The sequence below is a fragment of the Meriones unguiculatus genome, chromosome 7 (genome assembly GCF_030254825.1).
Source record: "Meriones unguiculatus strain TT.TT164.6M chromosome 7, Bangor_MerUng_6.1, whole genome shotgun sequence".
NCBI lineage: Eukaryota > Metazoa > Chordata > Mammalia > Rodentia > Muridae > Meriones > Meriones unguiculatus.
In genome coordinates this window covers 107658917-107681498 of record NC_083355.1, presented here as the reverse complement: position 1 = coordinate 107681498, position 22582 = coordinate 107658917, and the positions used below count along the sequence as shown (strand labels likewise).

At 48.8% G+C, this 22582-nt stretch overlaps 1 protein-coding gene across 2 annotated transcripts in view; it reads right to left on the bottom strand.

Moving 5' to 3' along the window:
* Nucleotides 1-22582, bottom strand: part of Slc24a4 (solute carrier family 24 member 4) — a 128556-nt gene that overhangs the window by 5143 nt on the left and 100831 nt on the right. For both annotated transcript variants that reach the window (XM_021650209.2, XM_021650210.2), the window contains exons 13-14: nucleotides 7886-8052; nucleotides 1643-1757 (exon numbers count right to left, since the gene is read on the bottom strand). In XM_021650209.2, coding sequence (XP_021505884.1) covers nucleotides 1643-1757; nucleotides 7886-8052 — 282 coding nt within the window. The remainder of the gene's footprint in view (nucleotides 1-1642; nucleotides 1758-7885; nucleotides 8053-22582) is intronic.

The following is a 22582-nucleotide window of genomic DNA, read 5'->3' as shown; positions in this document are numbered from 1 at the left end:
TCTACTGCTCTCTGCCAGGCACCTGGCTGACTGCCACCCAGGACGGTCTCATACTGCGGCTCTTCACGTTGTCTTCTTGGTTTTTGCATCTCTTGGAGAGACGTGCCTTTCCTTCCAGAGCCAACTTTTCTCCCTGGCTTGCCCTCTTCTCCAGTCTCCTGAGGTAATTCTTGCTCTTCTGCCTTCCCCTCCCATGGACTTTCAAACTCTTGCCTACCAAGAAGAGCAGCTCTAGCCCACTCGGGGATACTGTCTCCTTGGTAGTGAGGAGCAGAGAATGAAAGGCCAGACTTAGCAGCTCTTTGGTTTTGCCATCAAGGACTGACTGTGGAGTCTCTCTCCATCTTGTTCAACCTGGGTTGCCTCATAAACCCCAAAGAAAACCCGTATACAAAGTGAAACCCTTCACATCTAGAATTTGGAAGAACAGAAAGAGCCGGTGTCTAGGATTCCCATGACGCCTGCAAGAGAGACATGGCTCTCATTTGCTGAAACTTAAACCTGAGATGTTCCCAGCAGGCTCCTGTTCTGAAGACTTGTTCCTCAGATGGTGGCACTATCTAGGGGCACTGTGGAGCTGCCAGAAGTGGACTCTAACTTGTGGAAGTAGGTCACTGGTTCTGGCCCCTGGTTCCAGATCCACCACTGTGTGAATGCTCACTACCACCCATGCTTGGTGCCATGCTGAACCCTGCAGTCCCAGCTATGACAGGCTAAGCTCTCTGGAAACCACGAGCAAAGATAAAGCGTTCTTCCCTGAGATTATTTTTGTCGAGTAATTTGGCTGCAGCAGCACAAAAGAAACGGATGCATATAATCAGCCGTTGGCTGTATGACTTCTAGGCTGAGGCCCTTTCCCATCTCATATGGCAACCCGGGACATGTCCCCTTTAAGACAACCACATAGAAAAACACAGAAAGATCTAGGGAGGTCCATCTTAGTATTTATCGTAGTGTGGCTTTTTTTTCCTGGGCATCCCACAACCATCTCATCTCCATCCTGGAGCATAGATAACCCCGGCCCTGTAGTCATAACAATGAACCGAGGAGAACGAGACAGTGACAGTTGGGCCAACGGTGAACGCAATGGGGTTGACTTCCCAAGCAGGAGAGGGATGAGGATCATCAGACCTTCACCTGGTAATCTACCCACCGCTCCCTCCTGCCTCCTGGTTGCACAAGGCCTATTGGCTCCAGCATCCCCACCAGGGCAAGTGCAGCTGAGATGCAGGAGAGAGTGGTGGGTACATTCCATGGATGTCATCATCCATGGTGACGTGGGGCTTTACTGTATGCAGCTGTTTGGGGGTTACCCATGTTCCTGTAGGTCTCCCCTCCCTTACCCACACTCTGTAAACTCTCTGGCTCCCCAAGCTAGCCTTGGATGGAACCATTTCTTTCCTCTGTCATCAGTGCCCTGTATGGGGTGGATAGATACACCCACGGCTTTCCAGGAACAGTGACACAGCAAGAACAGTCTCTCTGCAAGGGAATCTAACAAAGGACAAATTCTGGATGCCACCGTCTCCTTCTGGGCAGGGCTTGACATCTGTCAGTCAGAAGGGCCATAACCTGGCCATAGGAGGCAGGGGAGTTTGCCGGGGGAGGGGGGCGTGGTTCAGGGATAAGGCTCAATCCGTACCTTGCCTTGCCACAATCAAGCTGGCCATGCAGTCTGGAACGCTTGTGCCTGCCGCCAGGAAGGTGATGCCCATGATGACATCAGGAATGCCCAGCGTGTATCCGATAATAGTCACCTGCAGAAGAGAGTCAGGGATTGGGGTGAACTCCAAGTGCAGCAGCCCTGGAGCCCTCCCTACCCTGCAAGCACCTAAATTCATGTGATGCTGTTGTAGTTAGGAGAAAAAACATCTGGAATATGGTTTATTTTTGGAGAATTTTTTTTTTTTTGAGGTGGGTTCTATGTGGCTCAGGCTGGCCTTGCACTTGCCGCGTAGCTAAGGGTGACCTTGAACTTTGAGTCTTCCCTGGCCTCCATCCACCTTCTCAATGCTGGGATTCTGTGTGGGCAGTGGTGCGCCTGGTTTATGTGGTGCTGGGATTGGAGCCAGGGCTTTATCCATGCCAGCTAAGCACTCTACCAGTGGAACCACAACCCCAGCCCCTTAAGGAAAATAAAACTTAAGATAGGGTCTGACTGTGTAGTCTTGGCTAGCCTGGAACTATGTAGACCAGGCTAGCCTCAAACATACAGATTCTCCTGTCTCTGCCTGCCCCTCTGCTGGAAGGAAATCTTTTGCATGCCCCCTCCCAAACCCCCATAATGCAGTATCTGCCCAAAACTTTTTTTTTTAAGATTTGTTTTTCATCTTATTTATTTTTTATGTGTATGAGAGTTTTGCGTGTCTGAATGCCTGTTCATCACACGCACAGGGTACCCAAGGAAGCCAGAAGCAGCATCGGATCCCCTGGAACTGGAACTACAGATGCCTGTGAGCTGCCACGGGGGTGATGGTAACCAAACCTGGGTCTTCTGGAAGAGCAGCCGTGCTCTTATCCACCGAGCTCACTCTCTAGCCCTGCATTACACTTTTTTTTTAAAAGATAAAATTAAATAAAAAGATGCATCAGGCAAGAGTAGAGGTCTGATCTCTGATATTAGAAATAAATTGGGACTTTGTACAGATGTTCATTTAGGTGTCATCCACCCAAAGAGCATCAGACCAGACCGATACCTTTTTCTCAGAGGCGGGACCTGGGGCATCAACCTGCATGCAATCAGACATGCTCTTCTCTGGGTCCAAAGCAGCTGACCCTGAGTGCAGTGCTTAGCCTCGCATCCTGAGCGTAACATTTTAGCTTTTTATGGTAGCCAACCGTGCTTGGGGAGACTGTCCTGCTTCAATGGCTGTAAAGGCCTGAATGGTCATGGCTGCATTACGCTGTTGTGAGACTCTAATCTTGCTTATATACCACAGGCAAACAAAAAGGGGGAACTGTAGAGAGCTGCGGAATGCTATGCCTTAAGGATTGACTGGTTTCCGCCTTCCACCTTCCCGATGGTGAGTGCTCTCTGTCACAAACAATTCCACATTTGGCTAAGGCTGAGGATCTGGCTTGCTTCCATGTATGTGGACCTATCTGCATTGCCCACGTGACATGCTGGGGTTGGCTACCCAGAGGCTATTTAAGCTGTGGGCTGGCTTTCCCCAGGGTCAGATGATTGTTCAAGGTTCCTGAATAAACTGCATTGAAAAAAAAAAATTAGAGCAATGCCACTAAGCAAGAGAAAAAAAAATTAAATAAAAAGAACGGTTAACCACCATTTTTAAAGAGCCATCGGCAACCACTATTAACACGTTATATCTGCCGGCGGGCCTCAAACTTGAGAATATGGAAAACACCTTGGAGGGCTTATTAGAACCAGACCACCAAGTCTCATCCGGAGTCCCAGCACGAGGCCTGGCAACGTACATTCCCAGGTGGTTAGTACCCTGAAGCTGCTGCTCTGGAAACCACCTTTGAAAACGTCTGTGCAGCCTTGATCTTGTTTCGTGTGTGTGTGTGTGTGTGTGTGTGTGTGTGTGTGTGTGTGTAAGGGGGGGCTCGGATTACATTACCACTATGTGTTTTGTAACTGTTTGTTTCATGTATACCTCTCCACTCACAACTCTCACCCAAATGTATTTTAATCTGGCCCCCGACTTCACTGAATAGCCTGTGCGTTCTAATGAATCTCCCCGCTAACGAATATTCCAATGACTTCTTGCTGGACCTCTACCGAGGACTTAGTGTTACCAGGCGCTCTACAAAGGTACCTTACCTTCATACGCTTACCTGCTCTCTTATTTACTGCCCATTGGTGAGGCAGGCACTATTATTATTCCAAATGACAGTCAGAAACACCTGCTGCTCAGCATTGGCGCCTGGACTCCCAGCCAAATGCTTCAGTTCTCCTCTCCTCTGTGTCTGCATGCCAGTCTCTGAATTGTCATCTCTTTACTTGTTTAGCAGAAACTCCAAGATCCAGACCTGATGGATCTAGGGCTTCTCAAGGAGATCCTGAAGGCTGCTATACAGGCTGCCAGTGATTGCCATTGGAGATAATGACACTTGAGAGCTGGCTAGAGACGCTGGCTAGAGACATTAGCTGCACAGTTGGGGCGGCCACAGAGAAAGCCCTAGAGGCATTCGGACCACCATGGTTTACTCCTTAGCTGCAACGTGTCAATTTTTAGAGGCCATCTACAGCGGTGTCCCTCAGAACCTCATATCCTAGTTGTGATGGTTAGTTTTAATTCTCAACTTGGCCCAGGCTGGAGTCATCAGAAAGGAGGAAAACTCAACGGAGAAAATGTCCTCATAAGATCCAGCTGTGGGGTATTTTCTTAATTAGCGATTGATAGGGGAAGGCCCCAGCCCATTGTGGGTGGTGCCATCCCTGGGCTAGTGGTCCTGTTTCTATAAGAAAGCAGGTGTGCAAGCCATAAGGAACAAGCCATAAGTAGCACCCCACCATGGCCTCTGCATCAGCTCCTGCCTCCAGGTTTCTGCCCTGTGTGAGTTCCCCCCCTGACTTCCTTCAATGATGAATAGTGACGTAGAAGGATAAGACAAATAAGCCCTTTCCTCCCCAAGCTCCCCTGGTCATGGTTTTTCACTGTAGCTACAGAAACCCTGAGACAGCCTTAGAGTCACCTGGGAGGCTAGGATCATTGAGGGACTGTCTAGATGAGGTTGTCTTGTGGGCATGTCAGTGGGGGAGCATTTAATAGTGTTAATGGATATGGGAAAACCCAGCCCTCTATGGGCAGCATCATTCCCTGGGTTTGGGTCCTGAACCGTAGAAGAGTGAGGAGAGAGAGCCAACCACTGAGCATTTGTGCGTTTGCTTTGATCTCTGTTCTTGAGTGTGGATGTGATGTGACCAGTGCTCTTAGATTTATTTTTTTTTAAGGTTGTTTTCTGTTCAGGTATTTTCTTTTTTTTTTTTTCACAGCCACAGAAATGAAACTTGGATACCAGTTAATGGTTCTAGTCTGAGCAAATGCTACATGACTTTGGACAATCAGGCTTGCTCCTCTATGCCTCAGCTCTCTCATGGGCTCAGTGGCAGGGATGAAATACGGAAGTGTAACATGAGTACCTGGCCGGGGCCACATGGACATGGTGTAAAGTTTCCTTCTATTTCAGTCATTTGTTTGCATTCTATGGGGACAAGAAAATGAGAGCACTCAGACCTCAGGGTGCTGAGAGCCCCAGACTGAAGGTGATTGCTTCAGCTAGTATGTGTGTTACAGGAACAGCTCTGAGGGAAGGACTGCAGATGAGTTTGAACACTGCCCACACTGCCCATACTGGGAGAGGGTCCAACACACTGCCAGGTACTCCCGCTCCTGAGTGGAGACGGACACACCTCATTTTCTCAGACAATACACACTGCTAACACGCTCTGGCCCTGGGAGGAAGGACACAGGGTAGGGATAAAAGAACAACTGTGCCAGCACTGTTGACCAAAGATGTCCCCACAAGCCACTAGCTGTGACAGGCAGGTTTTGAATAGGTGATGCTGGACATCTTAAGGGCGGTAACTGAGCTACTGTGGAGTTGCTAGAACTGTCTCTCCTTTTTAAACTACTGAACCAAATGGCTAAGAAGTGGCAGGGTGTGGGAACAGAAGATGGGCACAGTTTGTGGGTGTGCCCACACATTCCAGAGTCAGGGGTCAGGGATGTCAGATGGGCGTGGCTCTCCCCTGCACTCAAACCCGGGTGCTCCAAGCCTCCAGGTGCACAGGCTTTGAAAGGGAAGTGGAAGCAGAGCCATGTTCTGAGCCTCTCTTTGTTCTTAAGTATTCCCAACTGTGCCGGAGAAAGTCCGACTGAAGGTCCCTCTACTTGACACTGTCATTTGTAAGCGATTCTTCCTAACACTTTGGAGGTGACAGCCTTAAAGGTGACGGGCTTTGGATGGGCTGGCGCTCATCCCTGGGGCTCCATTAGGACATAAGGGAGGCAAGCATGGGCCACCAGAGCAGGCATATCTTAGAGATCAAGGTGAGCTCAGAGACACTTCTTCTTTGGCCCCTCTTATCCTCAAGATGCCTTGGTTTCCCCCAAACCAAGGCCATTGACAGTGAAAGCCATGCCACAGGTCAGACTGGCCCCGCAGGGCAGCTCCCACGACCCCAGGCCAACCTGGGCTAGGACTCCGGTCTTTCAAACAATAGCGGGATTTGTAAATAAGGTACTGAAGGTGGGAGTGTCCGCCGGAGCTCACTGAACAGTACCGGTATTTTCCATAAGGAGAGAAAAAGTTTCACAGATTCTTTAATTTGACTATCCTAATTCCCATGCCTACTCAAAATACTCTTTTTTTTTTTTTTTTTAACTCATCATGTTTTGGGAATATGATTTAGCAAGAAACATCATCATTCCCTTTAAAACATAAAGATTTTCATTCTACTCGGGGAAATGTGAGCTTCAGTCCTTTTAAGGCGCAGCTGTTACCATCTTTGAGAGGCGTCTTTTTCTAGGGGTGTGTGTAGAAACTCTTTCAAGCTCTTTCCTCATACCAACCCAGGAAAACAAGCCCCCCTCCATGTTCCATGTGCTATTCAGATGCTAACAGCTGGGCTCTCCCAGCACCGGCTGGGGAGAGGGAAATGAGATGGTGGCTGGCTGGGGAGCAGGGTGTCATAGCGGGCTTGAGAGATGGTGGTGGTCACCCCAGCTTCACAGAAGGGCTCGCTTTGGTTCCAGGAGTTGGGCCAGTGATTCACTTGCTCAGTTTTAATGATCTTAAGAGGTGGGTCTAGACTTCAACTCTGTTCTCTTGGGCAGGTATGCAGCTCAGTGATGGAGCACTTGCCTAGCATATGCCAGGCCCTGCGTGACTCCCCACAGCCCATCCTTCCTGCTAACCCGCATCCTTCCTCTGGGACAGTGGTTCTTAACCTGCGGGTCATGACCCTTTGGGGGGGGGGTCAAATGATCCTTCCAAAGGGGTCCCATATCAGATATCCTACATATAAGATATTTGCAATACGATTCTTAACAGTAAGCAAAATTATAGTTATGAAGTAGCAACAAAATAATTTTATGGTTCGGGAGGTGTCACCACAACATGAGGAACTGTATTAAAGGTCACAGCATTACGAACGTTGAGAACCACTGCTCTAGGACAAAGGGTAAGGGGCCTTGAACCCACAGAGAATTTCTCCTGGCCCCACTGGCTATCCAGTAAAGCCCTGTTCGCCTTCCCCGCTGCTGGCCTCCTTATAAGGGGGGAAAGGAAATGACTTAATGAGGTGCATGCACCTGACAGATGAGCTTCACAGTTAACGGAAATCCAGCCATGTTGTAGCCAGGTCTCCTCTTGTTGCTCCTAGGCCCACGGCTGGAAACCTGCACTGGATTCCAACTCTGTCATTAGCCCCAGCTATTCACACAATCATGGGTTCCCATGTCTTAGTTTCTCTATCAGAAAAATGGGGGTGTAAAAATATTTATCCCATGGGGCTGTTATAAGGCCCAAAGGGGGCTTCTATAAAATTGTCCCTGTCTGCCTGGCACACAGAAAGGGGCAGCTTTTTGACAGAGGGTCCTTGCTACCTCTCACTAATACTATTTCCTTCCTTTACCTTCTTCTGGGGACCCTAGAAATGAGGGGCCCAGCACTGGTGTTCCATTACTCTGTCCATGCTCCTAGAGCAGCCTCTTGCATTTCTCCCCTCCCAATGCCTGCTCCCGCATCAGAGGAAACAAAACATGGCCTCCACTCTTGGACACACAGTGGAGCACTTTGGCACTCTTTATACCACTGTCCGATGAGAACGAAGCTAAGGTCAGCAAGGCCAGTGACCTGCCCATAGGTGCAACAGCAGCTTGAAGGACTGTGCTGGGCAGGGGCTCCTGTCACTCACCAGCCACACCATGAGGTAGGAGAACACGGCGATCCATAGCGTGGCCGTGATGAAGGTGACCATGAAGAACTTCTCCCAGCGGGGCTTGCTGCAGTTGGGGATGGTGATACACAGGAGGAAGATGAGGGGCCAGGTGAACACCCACTTAGCCTTGTCGCCTTTTGTCTCTGCAAGGGGGTGTGGGGTAGAGCAAGGGACAGGAAAGAAAGACACCGGGTTACATGGCTGCCACTCCACTCCTGGTTTATTGTTTTCAGGTTAAACTTGGTGCGACTCCAAGCAACTGAGACCACAGAATTGTCCTCCATCATGTCACGTGGAAGTAGCAGGAGGATTCGATACTTGTTGGCTGACTAACCTGAGTCCATTGTAACCTGCAATTGACAAGGTAAGGCAAGAGCAGGGATGATACTGGTCCAGGGGAACTGGGCAGGGAGGGAGGGGGGAGGAGGAAGAGGGGCAGGGGACAGCCCTCTTGAATCAGACAGCCTGGAACAATCCCATCAATTCTGCTTGTCCCTCTGAGAAGAAGGGTCAAACTACAACAATGACAGTATAAAAATGGCCCGGGAGTGTGGCCAGCATGGTGCTGAGTGCTTTGCGTCTTCATCTGTTCATGAGAACATTCTCTTTGTCTTGGTTGTTGCTGGAATGGTGTGATGCTGAGTGTGGCAAGCACCAGGCGTGCAGCTCAGCACATAGGAGGAGGGAGCAGAAGCTGGAAGGCACATTGAGAACTCACCTCCGAGACCCCAAAGCTGATGGGAAGCATCAGTATGTGCCTACAAAAAGGGCATGTGTTGGGGTCGACAAGATGGCCCTGTGGTCAAAGCCCTAATTTACCATACAACTGACTCCTAAAGATTGTCCTCTAGGGGCTGGAGACATAGCTCAACGGTTAAGAGCACTGGCTGTTCTTCCAGAGGACCCGGGTTCAATTCCCAGCACCCACATGGCAGCTCATGAATGTCTATAACTCAAGTTCCAGGGCCTCTGACACTCTTATATGGATGTTCATGCAGGAAAAGAACTAATGTGCATAAAATAAAAATAAATAAGTTATAAGAAATTGTTCTCTCACCTCCATAAACCCACGCACATCTACAATCACATATACACGCACATACAACAGAAATAAAATACTTTCTTATACTTACATATGTATTTCTGTATGTATTTTGTGTGGGTGAATGGGAGTTTACGTCACAGTGCTGGTGTGTGCAGGTCAGGGGACAACTTGTGGGAGGTGGTTCTTTCCTTCTACCTTGTGGGTCTGGGTGACTGAACTCAGGTCCTCAGGCTTGACAGCAAGAGCCATTGTCTTCTGAGCCATCCCACTGGCCCTCAAATATTTTAAAAATGAGGTACACACATTCTTCTAAAGAACACACAGACAGTTTCCTAGAGCAGACTGAGTGTGAGGCTATAAAATAAGACCCAGTGGGTTTAGAAGGACTGACATCAGGCAGGGTGTGCTTGCCAACCTCAGAGGGAATGGAATTAGAACTCAATATTGGGAGGAAGGCTGGAAGATGTGCAAATATGTGGAAGTCACATAGCATAGTCCTAAGTAACTGACAGGTCAGAGAAGAAATCAAAAGGGAAATTGGGAAATACTGGAGGAAACAGAAAACAAAATATAAAATGTCAAAACTCACAGGATGCGGTAGAGACAGGCTCAGAAGGAAACGTCTGACTGTAAATGCCTGTGCTGAAGTGGGAACCATTTAAAACCTAGGACCTCATACTCCTCCCAAGCTCCCCCGCACCCCCAAAAAAGGTGAGGATTATGTTCTAAGAATGCAGAAGAAAGAGTGACCTGTGGGAATCCCTGGGGCAGGGAACTAGACAGACTAGCAGAACCTGTCTCAGAAACAAGGCAGATGGCTCCTGAAAAATGATGCCTGAATCTGACCTCTGGCCTTTACACACACAAATGGTCATTAAGTCTATTTTAAGATGCCCAACATACAAAATAAAAAATACATACATAATATTCTTTAGTCATTAAGAAAATAAATTAAAAATGATTCCACACCTGTATATATACTATAGCAAAAGAAAAAAAGTCCAAAGATGTGGAAAAGTACAAACCCTCACATACAAGTGGCGAGAATACAAAATGTAGTCTTCTTAGAAAGCAGTCTGACATTTCTCCCGAGGAATTCAACAGAACTGCCTCGTGACTCAGGATTTTAATCCTTTGTATACACCCAAGAGAGATAAAGAAAAATGTTGTCATGAAGACTCAAATGCTCACACGGTTGCCCCAAATGGAAACAGCTCAACTAAAGTCCAGGGAGGAAAGCATAAGCCAGATGTGATCTATGAGTCCAGAAGGACTGAAACACTGAGGCATGCCTCAGCAGGGAGGGGCGTGGAAATGGCTACGGCACAGAGCGAAGCCAGACACAAAAGCCACATAGTGGTAGGCTCCATCCAGACGCAATGTCTGGGAGAGGACAATCCAGATACAGAAGGAGAGCTGGATGGGAGGAGACAGGACCAGACAGAGTCTTTACTTACGGGTATTTTGGGTGATTTATTTTTTTTTTATAAAAAAATAAACCTTTTTTTGGAATTATATAGTGATGATGGTCACACTGTTCTGGGAACTACATAAGGAAAAAATGTGTCATTTTGTAGCATATGAATTATATCTCAATATTTTATAATTGCAGAGCAGGTTGGAGTTCATCAGTTTCAGAGCTGTGTATGTGCACTTTTTTGCATGTGCTCTTTTTTAAAATTTTATTTTATGTGTGTTAGTGTGAAGGTGTCAGATCTCTTCGAATTGGGGTCACAGACAGTTGTGAGCTGCCATGTGGGCACTGGGAGTTGAACCCTGGTCCTTTGGAAGAACAGACAGTGCTCTTAACCATTGAGCCATCTCTCCAGCCCTTGTATGTGCTCTTTTTTATTTCCTAAATAATTATAACTGAAGTGTGTTTACTTACGAAAACAAGATAACAACAAGCCAACCCAAATTCCTTACGAGGGGCATAGAGAATGTTAGCTTGAGCTAAATGCTGCAGTTGGAAAAACATCAGTCTGCTAGCTCTTCCTAAGGCACCTCTGTGTACTGTGTATGCTCAGCATAGAATGGTTTCTGTCCCATGGTTTGTCCCAAATTCCAGGATCCCCTCTTGCCAACTACATTACAACCCATCCAGGCTGCCAAGGAAGGCTGAGGTATTCTAAGAGTCCGTGCACAGGAGAAGAATTCACTTTGGGGGAATGGGGACCCTGGCCACCTAAACACCCAGGCACATCTCTGTAGACAGACATAAACCGTGGAAGGATTCATTTCTGTGTCACGGACACAAAATTGCACCAGGTGTTTGTCCTTTTGCTGATACAGGCTTTGCATATTGTTTTGACATCTGTCATCATTGTGGCCCCACCCAGGCAGTTAGCATCACCACCCACCACTCGTTTCCAAGGAAACAATCCTCTAGTGGACCATGTCTTGACTGCTGTGGTTTTTAACAGTTGGGCATCATATACTGGTAGATTACAAAATCGCTTTAGTGCGTGGAAACCAGTATTTCCTTAAAAAGAAACAGAAAATAATGTGGTTACACATTGTTTGTTGGTTTGTGTGTGTGTGTGTGTGTGTGTGTGTGTGTGTGTGTATGCATGCACATGATGTGGAGGCCAGGAGTTAACCTTGAGTATCACTCCTCAGGAATCCCCACCTTGCTTTTTTCTGTCAGGGTTTCTCACTGGAAACTGGGTGCCATTTTCTCTAGGCTCATTGGCCTTCGGGCCTGTCTCCACCTTCCCAGCAAGAGGGAAGTCATCTTAAACCACCAAGAAATCATCTTCAAAGGCTGTGAGGCCACAGGGTGATAAGAAAAATACCCATCCCAAGGAACATCTCACACTGATGGTTCAGTGACAGAGTTCTTGCCTCCCAAGGGACAGCCACCTCAATGGCCCTGAGAGCCCCTCCTGGTGCCCAGCCCTCCCCTTCCCATGCACCATCAGGACAAAACACCGTCACAGACTGATGGATATGTCAACACCACAGAGAAGATGGGGGCTGATGTTATTTCTTTCCCTAAGTCTCTGATTTCTCTCTTAAAGTAGAACATTACAATTTAATTATGTGACAAAAAGTATTTAAAATGAACTGTAACCAAACAGATGGCCCATCGTGCCGGAGGGAGAAGAACAGATGTAGTAGTTGAAAACCTCACACTAATCTGGATGGTTAACTAATTAGACACTTCAATTAAGGGAGTGGTTAACTGGTGGTCCTGGGGGTGGACTGTAGCCCTGGCCAGCAGAGAGATTTTCCTGGGCTCTGGGGCTAAGTGTCCCCATAGCTGAGACAGTGCTACTGTTTCTCAAACTCAGAACTCCTCAGAAGGATCTGAACATCCTAGAACATCCTAGATGTTTTGGAGGGTCTGGATGAAGGGTCTGAGAATTTGCATTAAAGAAAAAAAAAAAGATTGGGTCTCCACTATGTTGTCTGGGTTGGCCTTCGACTCCTGGCTCCTCCCACCTCAGCCTGCAGTAGCTAGAGCCACAGGCAGTTACTTTGGAGAGACGGCCCAGTGATTAAGAACACTGGCTGCTCTTGCAGGAGACTCCGGTTTGTTTCTCAGCATCTTCATGGTGGCTCACAACTGCCTGTAACTCCAGTTCCAGAGGATCTGACACCCTCTTCTGTCGTCTTCTGGCATGCAAGTGGTAAAGACATACATGTAGGCAAAATATCCATAATCATTACAAGAGGAGGAGGAGGAGGAGGAGGAGGAGGAGGAGGAGGAAGAAGGAGAAGCAGAAGGAGAAGAAGGTTGTTCTAACTAGTTCCTAGTGGTTGCTTAGGCTAGACCATAGTTTGAGAGCCTTACTGTAGTTAACTCCTTTTGAAAATGCTTGTTACCCATTTAAAGTGTTTGGTTAGGTGGGTTTTAGTACTTATATAGCCTTATCTCTAGAATGATAACATTCTAGATGATCTTCATCATTTCTATAAGAGTGTTCTCTACCTCCTCTAAAATCTGGGAACCATGGACTTGTTTTCAACCTCCAGATTTAATTGTTCTGTACATCTCAGCTAAGGGAAATAGAAATGTGTTCTTTTGTGCCTGGCTTCTTTCACTTAGCCCAATGTTCATGTGGCATATGCTAATACTTTATTCAGAGATACGATCGTGTCATTTTCAGGGCTGGGGATTAAACCCAATGCCTGACATCTGCGAGGCAAGTGCAGGCAAGTGCTCAACTACTGAGCTGCAACCCCTTGTCCTGTACAGATCATATTGTGCTTATCCATCCTTCACCTAATGGATGCTCAGGTTATTTCTACTTCAGGGCTACTATGAATAGTGTGGTTTGAATACTGTTTTAACAGTGTGTGTGTGTGTGTGTGTGTGTGTGTGTGTGTGTATCCAGTATAAATGATATATATTTCCAGTATATATACCCAGTATATATCATTTCCACTAGAAATTATATATGTATGGGGGTAGGGTGTATGTCTCTAACAGAGTAGAATTGCAAGGTCCATAGTAACCTTATTTAACTTTTTCAGAAACTGCTGGTGTGCTGTTTAAAACAGCGGTAACATTTTACTTCCCTTCCAGCAATACGCAAAGACCTTTTTTCCCATCGTCCTACCTCAGTTTTCTAGGTGCTAGGATTGCAGGCATGAGCCACCACATCTGCCCTCACTTCATTTTTAATTAGAACTTTCCTGATGACTAAGATGCTGAGCATCTTTTAAGGCTGATTGGCCATCTGCACATCTTAGGAGAAATGTCTATCCATACTCTTTGTCCATTTTCTGATTTGGGGCAGAAGTTCTGTCTTCCCTTCAAACCCAGTGGCAGGTTTTCATTGTTGCTTATTATCAGGTGGAAAAAGTTTTACTAGAAAAAATTCTAATCAAGAAAGGGTATTGATCTTTGGTTATATTACACTGTCTAATATTGCCCTGCCCGTGTGTGTGTGTGTGTGTGTGTGTGTGTGTGCTGGGCTTCATGCACACCAGGTAAGCATTCTAACACTGTATTATATCATATTCCTTTTCACTCTTTATTTTTAGACAGGGTTTCCTGAGTTGCCCAGGCTTGCTTGAACTTGCTCTGTAGCCCAGCAGGTACTGAGTTTGAGATCATCCTGCCTTAGCCTTTCCAGCTAGCTGGGGTGATAGACCTGCGCCATCAGGTGATGACACTGGCTGATCTTTTGTGTTGATCTGAACTGGAATTCCTGGGATAAATCCCACCCACCTGGTAAATCCATTTTATAAAATTAAACCGTACCTCACAGAGGCTAATGAATCGCTAATGAAACAGTGAAGCCACAAACAGAGACTTCTCCTTTGTCTGGTGGCCTCAGCTGTGGGAAGGGAAGGCGATGCAGGGGGAGGAGGCAGAGCTGTCAAGGAGAGAGTAATGAATGCTGTCCTGTCACCGTCCGACACTTACACTGTGTCCTACATTTTATAGGCAGTGTTTGCAAATAATCTGCTTTCCACAACAGTTATTGGAGATGGCTTATCCTCCCTATTTTACAGGTCAGTAAACTGAGGTTTGGTGAAATTCGGTGGCTTACTTAGGCATCGTAGAAAGCAGGAGATTGTAACAGCTCTTCACATATCCGCCTTGCTATCCCATGCTATTTGCTTGCTTATTCCTGAGTCTCACGATTCTGGAGCCCGTGGGAGTCCCTTTGCTACCCACTGGCTGGCAGGTGCTAACAGTCACGCTCAGCACATCATCAGTTTATTTCATAGTTTTGGACACAACAGAAAAATCTCCTTTGGAGGGGGTTAAGGTTCTTGAGTCTTTGGGCTGGAGAGATGGCTCAGTGGCTAAGAGAGTGTACTGTTCTTCCAGAGGACCCAAATTCAAGTTTTCAGCACCAACATCAGGTGGCTCACAACGTACCTCCAGCTCCCGGGGATCTAATCTGTGCTTTTATGCATAACACACATATACACAGTTAAGAATAACAGATAAGCTTTTAATTGGATTGCTCTCCTAATCCTAGGGATAAACTTTACAGCCAATCATTTTTTTTTGTTATTTTTATGACATTGATGAATTCAGACTTCTCAACAAATTGGCTATTTTTCTGACAGCACTGTCGTTTGTCATCAGCTGTAGTGCTAGGTGTGCATTGTAGCTCTGATGTGCACACAGCTATGTGACCTTGGGACAATAGCTTCATCTTGGTTTGTGTTTAGGCTTGAAAACTGGGAGGGCAAGAAGACTTTCTCAGGGGGCACACGCATCTACCAAACAGGGCCTGTCACAGGGCAAGCACTAGAGTAACTGCTGTCACTTATCCTGTAATCTTCCACCCACCTGCATGCCTCCTTTCCAAGCCCCGCTTGGGGGTATGAACACTTGGGTTTTGATCCCAAGGGATCTAGAGTGTCAAGGAGGAGGCAGTAGGTAGAGATCTATGGTCGAGGTTGTCAGGAGAAGGGGAAGCTTAGGAGAGATGGTGTGTGTGGGAAACATTAAGAATAGGTAAGGTCAGGGGCGGGGTTGGTGCACAGGTAGGCTGGCAGGGTCGTGGACAGGGACACCAAGGGCCTGGGAAGAGCTGCTCCCTGGCAGCAGACCCTGAAGAGCTTCCTGAGGGCCCGGTCTTCCTCTCATGCTGAGGAGCAATTTAGGGGGGATCCGATTAGGCTTCTTGAGGGCCTACCTGTGCTGCCTCCCAGAAACCACTGTCCTCATGTGGATGGACAGCTCTGACCTGCACCTCTCTGTCAATGGAGAGGCCAGAGTCTGCCTATTTGGGGTTGGTCTCAGAGATCCTTAGGCTAGACTCACTGAATCTCCTCATCCTCATCTGTGGGACAGTCCTGTTCCTGCCCCGCCCGCCCCCTCAAGGATACCCAGACTGACTAAGGAAAGCTGAACATTCAGATGCACGTCCTGCCCCTGAGGGCCTTGCCTTGAGTTCAGAGGCCCAAGAATGAGTTAAGCGGTGCAAGAGTGCGAGGAACTCTGAGGGACTGCAAGTACTTGCTGGCCCGATCCTGCCCTTTCAGCAGAGGACTGGATCTGACCAGCCACAGACCTAGCCGTAGGTCCTCCCTTCCCATTGCCTCTACCATTTTTGATGAAGACAACAGAGGAGAACAGACAGAAGCAACCGTTTACGATCAGGCAGACCTGGGTGCCAGTCCCAACTGCGGCTCTCAACCACCTATGTGGGGCTTCCCTAGTTCCAGTCTCCTCATTAGGGAAATAGGAATTCACCAGCCCTCACAGCAGGACTGCCACAGAGTCCAAGAACAAACAGGAGATGCTTAGTGGACACTAGGGACCACTGGGGGTGACAAAGGCCCCTGCTGTGCAGCCAGAGCCCACCCCTCCCCCAGCCTCACTGGACTCTGTGGATTACCCAAGCTCCTCCTGCCTCAGGTCTAGGTTAAGAGTGAAGGTGTTTGTCTTATTGCTTCTCTAACTTCACCATGACCGAACCCACAGACACCGGGGTACAGAAGTGGCCCTTAGCATCTCCTATGGCATTCCCCTCCTGCATGCCATGTCTGCAGAGGCTGCAAAGAAAGCAAAAGGCAGCGGCAACAGTAGCAGCACCCCTGGCCTGGCTTCCCAGCAGGTTCCTCAATCTGAAAAGCAGAAGCGAGGCAAGGTGGGTGTTAGTATTGAACGGGGGGGGGGGGAGCCCTCCCTTTCTGTGGCTTTGGGTTTGTGAGCAAGAAGTAGGCTGCAGGGGTGTTGCACTTGCCACAGCACTGGGCACAGCCTGTTCAAAAGCTCCTTTTTAACACCCTTCTTTTGGGCAACAGGAATTGTGTGGCTTTTGTTGCCAGCTTCAGGTGTCACAGAAAAAGGCCAGGGCTCTGGGGATACAGAGTCCTGGGTGTCCCAGCCAGGATCTGGCAGTTGGGATGGGTCTTGAGATTTCTTAGAAAGCAGATATGATGTCTGAGTGGGCCTGGTGGAGATATGCCCCTGACTAAGCCCCTGACTCAGTTTCCCATTTGGAATATAAGAGATCTAGTCTAAAAATTCCCAGTAATGCTTACTATCCAGAGACTATTTATAGCTAATTACAGAGAAACAGAGAACTACTGCTTTCAATGAGTAAAAACTACTAAGCCTCCTTTAAGAAAAAACTACCAAGCCTGGAACAAGAGGCTGACCACGACATAATTTTGTATGCATGAAACATGGAGGTTAGAGCTCTCTAAAGACACAGGCACTGATTAGCTGTTGCTAGTGTTTGGGGCGGGGAGAGGGAGAAACTGCCAAGGTTATACAGTTTCTTTGGAGGAATGATGACAACCCCTTAATAATGACCGTGGGCCTAGCTGCACCACCTGGTGACTCCATGAAAAGGTGTGAATTATCTCCCAATAAAGCTGCTGTGTTCAAGAATAAAAGTTCTCAGCCAGGGTTTGTTCTTATTTCTCTGTGAACAAATGCCTCAGGAGGGTACAGAGTGATTGACAGACGATTGACTGACAAGGAGAGTGACTGGCAGGGACCAGCCTTTGAAATCATGACCCTTAGAGGCTGCACACAGAGTGTGAGGCGTCTCCGGCAGCTATATCATCAAGGCAAGAGCAAGGTCATTTCCAACAGGAAGCTCCATGAGTCTCTGAGGCCCTGGCAGAGGGAACAGTGCATTGAACATCATCCCAGGAGCTGCAGGTAAGTTGTCCCAGCCAAGAGGAGGCAGAGTCCCAGGACTGCTGCAGAGATGATTTCGTGAGTATGAGACTGCTGGGGATAGAAGGACCCAAAGGCCCCTCTCTTTCCAAGCAGCACACTATCAGAATTGAGGAAGATGACCTGTAAGTGTAGAAGCCCTAAGAGATCCTGTCATCTTCTGAACCGTGTCTTTCGCTGAAGCCCTAACCCCAAAGTGGCCTGCATTTGGAGACAGGGCATTCAGGAGGCCATTCCGGTTCAACAAGCTCGTAAGAGCACAGGGAGAAGGAGGCGCCTGATTTAGTTCATAGAGTACTTGCCACATAAGTATGAGGGCTTGCGTTCAATCCCCGATAGACAGACAGATAGATAGATAGATAGATAGATAGATAGATAGATAGATAGATACAGAGCCAGGTGTGAGGCTGCTTTCACTCTTAGCACTAATAAGGTAGACTCCTGGGGCTCATTGACAAGCCAGCCCCCAGATCAGTGAGAGACCTCATCTCAAGAAACAAGGTGGGGAGTGACTGAAGAAGACACTCGAGGTTGGCCTTTGGCCTTCACATGTACACTCATAAACCCTTTACACGTGCAAACACACACACACACACACACACACACACACACACACACACAGGAGATTCTGAATGTTCCCTTTGCAGGTACACACCCCAGTCAGGCAGCCAAGCATGTGGTGAGCAACCAGGAGGACATCCCACAGCAGAGCCTAGCCATGCTGCCACCCTGATGAGGCCTGAGGGGCCTCCAGAACTGTTGGGGAGGAGAGGTTCCTGTTGCTAACAGGACCCGGACTTACGGCATCTGGTTACGGCTGCTGACTAATACAGAGAGCCAGAGGAATTCTGTTTAGTGTGCCCGCTGGCATGTCCCAGCAGATGCTGGCTGGCCTGGTGGTGGGACAGGAAGGTGTCATCCTGGTAGGTACAATATGGAGAGGGAGAGAAGGGTTCTATTGTGGGGTCACGGAGGCTCCTGTGGACACGCAGGGCATCCCAGGTACAAGCAGCTCGTGTCTGGGGTCTTCCCCAGGCTAGGGCTCAGGGTCACTGGCCCACTGTTTAGGATAGAGCCAGGACTACAGACTCTGGTTTCCACAAGAGGCAATAATTCTCCTCCACCCTGAGAGGGCACACCCTAGCCTCTGGGGGCCAGGGTAGTAAGAGAAAACCAGCAGCAGGCAAGGTGAGCCCAAGCTGTGGGGAGACTTGGGAGGTACAGCCCTAGCTTTTGCATGGTCAAGGTAGGGCCTTTGCTTCCTGTTCTGGACAGCTACAGTAAAGGAAGGAGGGCAGGTATAATAGGGGTGGCCAGCTCTTTGGCTCACTTAAGCCATAATGGACAAAGTAGAATTTTATTGGACCATACATTAAGTTTCAGGACTGCCCAACCCCTAGAGACTATGCTTTATGAGAACACACAACTATTGTGTGTGTGTGTGTGTGTGTGTGTGTGTGAAAGAGAGAGAGAGAGAGAGAGAGAGAGAGAGAGAGATACACCATGACACAACATTGTTATCTCTGAAGTTCACAACTGAGAACAGCCCAGTTTAAAAAAAAAAAAGTCTCAGTGTTTTAGGTAGGTAGATTTTGTGATGGCTGCATTCATAGCTAGCCTGGGCTACATATAGGTTGAACACACATAACAGAAAATATGGGTGGTTACCTACCCCTATTTGCCCGGCAGGCCTGGAAGCTCCTAGGGAACAGCCATCATGGCCTGCACTGTCCCAACTGACTCCCTAAGGCCAGGAAAGAGCCTAGTGCCCCGATGTTGACTGACTAGAACACAACTCTTTGCTGCCTGCCTGCAGCCCAGTGTCTGGCACAAAACGGGCATACAGCAGGGGCTAGTTCCTTCCTTTGGCCTTCAAAACAGCGGCAGGCTCAGGCCCACAGGAATTCTGGAGCCTGTGACCTTTCTAGAATACTTCATGTGGTCCAGTCAGAGTGGATGGAAGGTGGGCACAGCACACGCTATGTGGATGAAGCCTGTTACGGTCCGCACGAATTCTTCTTGTGTGTGCCTGCTGTGCGTCAGACAGTACAAGCACTCATACAGTATGGGTGAAAAATACAGCATCAGGGAAGTGAGTAGCTGACTCAGGGTCACAGTGGTGGAGTGAGGCAGGGCTGAAATTAAAATCTAGGACCCTGGATTTCAGAGCTCACCCCCCGCCTGCCTGAAACCACCCAGAAGCATTGAACGTGTGTGGCTGACACTGACCTCTGGAGTCCTTGATATGGCCACATTACAGCTGGCCCCAGGGACAGCATTTTCCCTTTCCAAAGGTCCCTGTCCCTGGTATTCCTGGGGCCCTGGTGGGGACAGCAGCAGTCTTATGTACTCCCCAGGGGCAGCTCAGAGCTACCACAGGCCCTAGACCTTGTGAAACCAGCAGAGCTGAAATGAAGCCAAGAAGGTCCAGAACTGCAGTCAATGGTGTGAGATTGACTCACTGGCTTCCTCTAACTTCCTGTGAACCTCCACCTCCTCTGACCCGGGTCACTGTCCACCTGGAGGAACAGCCACCACTCTGCACTGTTTCCATGGCTACTCTGCTCCCAGGGAGGAGGAAGAGGGACTACGGTTTCCCTGGGCAACTCTACAAACACCTCTGCTACACAAAGAGAGCTTTCCCTGGATGTGGGAAGCAGGCTGGTTCCTGAGCATGAAGCCAGCACTGAGGGGAAGCTTGGCTAGGTCAAGGCCACACCCAAGGACATCCTGGAGGGAAGAAAGAAGTTGGGCCAAATACAGAGGAAGGTCAGAGCTTAGGGAAAGTTCAGGAGGAAGCAGCCCCTCTTCCCTCCTGCACTAGGTCTATCCCACGAAGCGACAGGCCCAGAGACCCCACAGCTACATTCCTGAGGTGCTTCCCCTCTGTAAGGGAAGAGGAGCAGGTCCTAGGGGCTGCTCCATTTACTCCTGCCACCTTCGAGGCTTGGAGGAAATGGAAATGAGTCATCCTTCCAAGGGGACTGCCTCACTTCACAGAGCAAGAGCTGGCCCTCATGTGCCTTTTCAGTGGGCTCCTGGGTGTCTCAGGACCAGGATGCCAATGAAGTGGCCAGTGGGGGAATGGAAGATGGATGCACAGAGCTGCCCACACCTACTTCTCAGAGCCGGAGGCCATGACATAGATCGCCAGGGGACAGTCATCACATCCAGGCTGTGCCTTTCTTCCTGTGGCCCAGCTCCAATCCCTCCCCACCCCTGGCACTGGTCCTTAGATTATCCTAGCCCTGTGCTCTCTGATTTAACCCCATAGACGCTGGAGAGGAGTGGGGCTGCTGGTGGGATGACACAGGGCTGTCAAGGAACACTCAGGAGGGAACTCAAGGCTCATGTCCCCATCTCTTATAAACCCAGGGCCCATCCTGGTCTACTGAAGCTGGCTTTGCTGCTGCTCTCCTTGGATCCTACTCTATGGAAATCCTCTTCATCAGTGTGTCCGAACAGGAACCTCAGTATGGGGACCGTGGATCTGGAGAAGACCACTCCTTTTACCTTTCAGGGTCCAATATAACTCAGGGGCAACTCCTACTGAATTAGTGTGGCTTTCTCCCTGGCCAGGCAACGGGGCTGAGCATACACAGTGTGTGGTCCTACTGAGATGCACGTAAGCATCACTGGTGGTCCAGACACCAGTTCCTTGGGGCCATCTAGATGGCAGAGGTGGCCTGGAAAGGCTGAATCCCACGCTAACCTCCCCAGAGACCCCAGTAAGGAGGCAGATGTGATTTTTTTGGGTCTATATTTGGTGTAGAATAAAAAAGGTACTTGATCAGAGATAGTAATTCTTAACCTAGTCAAATATCTGGGCTGTTTGTACCGTGGATATTTTCAGCTGCTGGAGCTGACCTGTTCTGTACAGCATCCTGGGTGGCACAAAGGCTGGACTCTGGAGAAGCATGAACACATATGCCCTCCATGCCCCGCTCCAAGCTTGCAGCTAGGCCCTGAGTCTGAGGACAAGCCCTGAGGCTGCAGTATCTCCCAACACAGCTGCCCAGGGTCCCACACTGGCAGGCCCAGGCCAGCTACACAGATGGGGACAAAGCAGGGCAGGTGCTGAGTGCGTGAGAGGTTAAGCACAGAGTTTCTATTAGAAAAAATAGGAAAAAAAAATGGAAAAGTTCTAGAACTCTGCCACCTGTTAGCATGGTGGGCAGCGGGAAAGAATGCCCAGAAAAGGAGCCCACTGCTTAAGACTCAGTCACACAGAGGACAGCAGGGTTCAACGAAGGCAGAGCACAGTGAATGCCCATGGGGTGAGTTCCGGATCCTCTCACAGGCAAACCTGTAGAGATTACTCACTCTACAGGTTGCCAAGTGTGCAGATACAGTGCTGGGATCCAGGAGCAGGTCAACAGACAAAGACACCGCCCCCAGCGAACTGAAAGTTTAGTGGATGGAGACACTCAAGATGAAAGATTATACATATATATGTATATGTGTATATATGGCATTTATAATAAGGTGACCGGGGAAGACCCACACTGACACGGTCACACTGGAACAGAGGTGAGGGGGCGAGCCATGTGGATAACTGAGGCAAGTACGTTCCAGCAAAGGCCAGCACGAAGGTCCCGAGGCAGGAGCGCACGTGCATCGCGTGTTTGAGGGCTGGCGGTGAGGCAGCCAGCGTGGCTGGAGCAGAGGGTGTGGGAGAGAGAAAGAAGAGCAGGTAAGTCCAGCAAGGACCCAGCAGATAGGTGACCTTAGGCCTGCAGGGCAGACTCCTCGTGAGAGAGGAGGATGTCTAAGAACTTCTGGCGGCAGCAGCCTGCAGTCTGATCTGCTTATTTACAGAAGGGTATGTCAGGTGGAACCGCCTGAGGAGCTGCGTAGGGGATCACCACCTTAGAATATCTTATCTGGAAGTGAGGTCACCTGTGCGCAAAAGCATCCTGCTCATGAAACTGAAGGGTGAGCGTGTCGGAGTGCCCATAGAGAGCTGCAGAAATGGCTCAGCAGGTAAACATGCTTGCCATGCAAGCAGAAGACCTGAGTT